Genomic DNA, 3,499 nt, shown 5'->3' with positions numbered 1-3,499 from the left:
TAAAAGACTAAGAAACTGAACCCATACTAAACGGGGATGGGGGGAATTCTTTGCTGATTGCTGGGATGTTGGGGGTGGGTGAGGGGAGGGAGGGGAAGATGGAGCATAGGGCAGGGATTAGACACATGATAGTTTGGGTGCTGGGGAGGGGGGCAATATACAAGAATGGAGAGGGAAATGGAAGAATAAAGCAGATGGGAGAACAGGCAGATTTGAGTGGGCTAAGTGGGACAATGGTAAATAATGGTGTATGCACAACCTTGGAACGACAAGGCTCTGGGATACAGAGATTGAGACATGGTTGGAATGGGGAGAAGTGGGGCATAATGTTAAGATGATTGGCTGTCTTTTGAATCTTGGTTTTCCTTGCATTATATTATAAAACAGACACTGGAGGGGGAGAGAAAGAATTAAAAAAAAGATTTACAGCCTTAGAAACCCTATACAGGATTGCTGTGAGTTGGAACCGACTCCACAGCGCATAACCCGAAACTATAAAACCCAAAAGAAAGCATAAGAGTAAATTTTTGTGATTTTGCTAATGGGAATGTAAAATGATGCAACTACCAGCTGTTCCACGGGAGAAAGATGAGGCTTTCTGCTCCTGTAAAGATTTACAGCCTCGGAAACCCTGTAGAAGATTGCTGTGAGTCAGAACTGACTCCCACGGCACATAACCACCACCACCACCAATTTCAAAAACAGTTCATTTCTTACAAAGATAAATGCATCATGCAATCCAACAATTCTACTTCTAGGATCTAGAAGAAACAAAAACTCATGTCCATACAAAGGCACATGAATGTTTATAACAGTGTTATTATTCATACAAGTGACTTTACAAAGTTCATGGAAAAACTCCATATTTTTGTATTTCAATTTTTTCCACAAGCTTCTTGAAGTCCCTTTGTAATAGCCAAAAACTGGAAATAATTCAAATGTTCTTCTACTGGTGAATATATAAACAAAATGTAGTATATCCATACAATGGAATACTAATCGCAGTTAAATTGAACAAATTACTGATATATCAAATTTCATGAATGAATCTGAAAACATTATACTAACAAAAAGAAGCATGAAACAACAGAATATAGTGTCAATCTGTTTATGGAGTCCTGGTGTGGCACTGTAGAATAAACAGTAAACTCTTACTTATAAGATTGGCAGTTCACACCTACCACCTGTTCCTCCGAAATTGGCTCGATGGCATTTAACAACAATAATTTATTTAATATAAAATTTCTAGAAAGCCAAGCTCTCAAGATACAACTTAGAGTAGTAGCTGCTTGGGGTTTGTATTAGGAACACAGATTGAATCTAGGTGGGTTTAAGGGGAGTAGTGGAGTTGTTTTAAAAGTAGACTGTGTAAATTTACAAAAAAATCTTCAAATTGAATACTTACAATGGGTACATTTTTATATAATATATAAATTATAGCTAAATCAAAAGTTCACTTATAAAGTTTTGTTTATAGAGGCCTAAAAGGAAATAGACCAAAATACTAATAATAGTATTGATGGTTTTAGGATTACTGGTGATTTTTTTTCTTTCTGTGTTTTATCGAGTTTTCAGATTTCATCTAATGAGTATGAATTAATTCTTCTCTTATTTAAAAAAATTCTTGTCATTGTATTGGGGAGAAAAATAATTTTTAAGTTTCAGAAATAATTTTGAGAAAAAAAATAGAGATTCAAAAAGTTGTTTATTGACTTTTTAAAGAAATCAAACTAGGAATAAAATTAGAGTTACTTACTTTTCATAAATCAAATTATGTTTATTTTCTGTAATTCATTTTTTTCCCTCCTAGTGTATGTCTGGATTCTATCAAGAGGCCAAAACTTTGTTGAAATCCTACTTACAGCAACATGGCTATGGCTCCTGGATTGTGAAGTCTCCCTGTATAGAGCAATTTAGCATGTGAATTAGGCAATCTTTTGTCATATTAAAAATCTTGTACTTTTTGGTGTATTTGACTAGTAAAGATGTTTTTAAAATATTAATGGCTTTCAGCTCTTAAAATCAAGGTCTTACCAACAACAGTGTCCAGAGGTTGCTAAGCATTTGTTACATATTCATGTTACTTTACATTAAAATATTAAGGGTTTTTAAATTTTCACTCATTGGAAAAAGAAATACATGATTCATACGTAGCATTTTGTATTCATTTTTATAGTCATTTTAAAACCATCACTTTTTTTTATGTGAGTTTAAAAAGAAATTTCATTTGCTTATAATACTTGTACTGTAAAGTATTTTGCTTTAATTATAAAGCTATCCATGTACCTAAGGTGTTCAATATTGTATAGCCATCTCATTCAAGTGTTGTTTTGTTTTTTTAATTAAAAATTACAAGTCAAGAATATAAATAGTAATTCTTATTCATTTGTTGATTATTTCAACAGGCATTTGAGGGCCTGTTGAATTGTTGTTGTTAGGTGTCATCTAGTGGGTTCTGACTTATAGTGAGTCTAGACACAGCACTGCGCAGTCCTGCACCACACTGACGATTGTTGTGTCAGTCTATCTTGTTGGGGGTCTTCCTCTTTCTCTCTGACCATCTACTTTACCAAATATGATGTCCTTCTCCAAGGACTGGTCCCTTCTGACAACAAGTCCAAAGTATAAGAGATAAATCTCACAATCCTGCCTTCTAAGGGTCATTTTTGCTAGGTGATAGTAAAAAGACAGTAACTAAAGTATTATCCAATATCAAAGAAGTTCATAAATGAAAACTCTACAAATAACTGTAGAAAACTGCTAATCATATTAGGAAATAGTTTGATAAATCAGTTATTTTAATTAAGGAGGATTATCGTATATGTCCTGGTGTGGCACTGCAGGATAAACAGTTGACTGAGAGGTCGGTTTGAACTGAAAGGTTGGAGGTTCAAACTCATCAGCGGCTCCTCAGAAACCCTATTCAGGGTCGCTGTGAGTCGGGCTAACTTAGTGCTAATTGACAACAACAACATCATCATATATGCAAGAAGACATGGTGGTGCAATTGGTTAAGCACTTATCTGCTAACCAAAAGGTTTAGAGTTTGAATCTGCCAGCCATTTCATGTAAAAAAGAAAAGTTTGGTCCCATAAAAATTTACAACCTCGGAAACCCTAAATGGAGACGTTCTACTCTGTCCAAATCAACTCATCAGCAATGGGTTATTTGTGGAGATCATATATATTTTATATAAGATTGAAAATTTCAAATGTTCTATAAGATCCAATTTTCCCAAATATAATTGAATATAATTCAAATTAGTTGTTGTCAGGTGCCATCAAGACGGAACCGACTCATAGCGACCCCATGCACAGCAGAACGAAACAATGTCCGCTGTCACACTTGAGTCCATCAATGATGCCACTTGGCCAATCCATCTTGTTAGGGGTCTTCCTCATTTTCTCTGACCCTCCACCTTACCCAACACGACATCCTTCTCCAGCGACTGTTCCCTCTGGACAATATGTCCAAAGTATGACAGATGAAGCTTAGCCAT

The 3,499-nt window shown here is 35.2% G+C and overlaps 1 protein-coding gene across 2 annotated transcripts in view; it reads left to right on the top strand.

Moving 5' to 3' along the window:
- The window catches only part of ADAD1 (adenosine deaminase domain containing 1 (testis-specific)), a 142,635-nt gene extending 140,661 nt beyond the window's left edge, over positions 1-1,974 (top strand). For both annotated transcript variants that reach the window (XM_006866271.1, XM_006866270.1), the window contains exon 11: positions 1,811-1,974. In XM_006866271.1, coding sequence (XP_006866333.1) covers positions 1,811-1,924 — 114 coding nt within the window. In that variant the 3' untranslated portion in view covers positions 1,925-1,974. The remainder of the gene's footprint in view (positions 1-1,810) is intronic.
- The last annotated feature ends 1,525 nt before the right edge of the window (positions 1,975-3,499 follow it).

Source organism: Chrysochloris asiatica, unplaced genomic scaffold, assembly GCF_000296735.1.
Source record: "Chrysochloris asiatica unplaced genomic scaffold, ChrAsi1.0 scaffold00088, whole genome shotgun sequence".
In the NCBI taxonomy this organism is placed as follows: domain Eukaryota; kingdom Metazoa; phylum Chordata; class Mammalia; order Afrosoricida; family Chrysochloridae; genus Chrysochloris; species Chrysochloris asiatica.
This window is presented reverse-complemented; position numbering and strand designations above follow the sequence as displayed.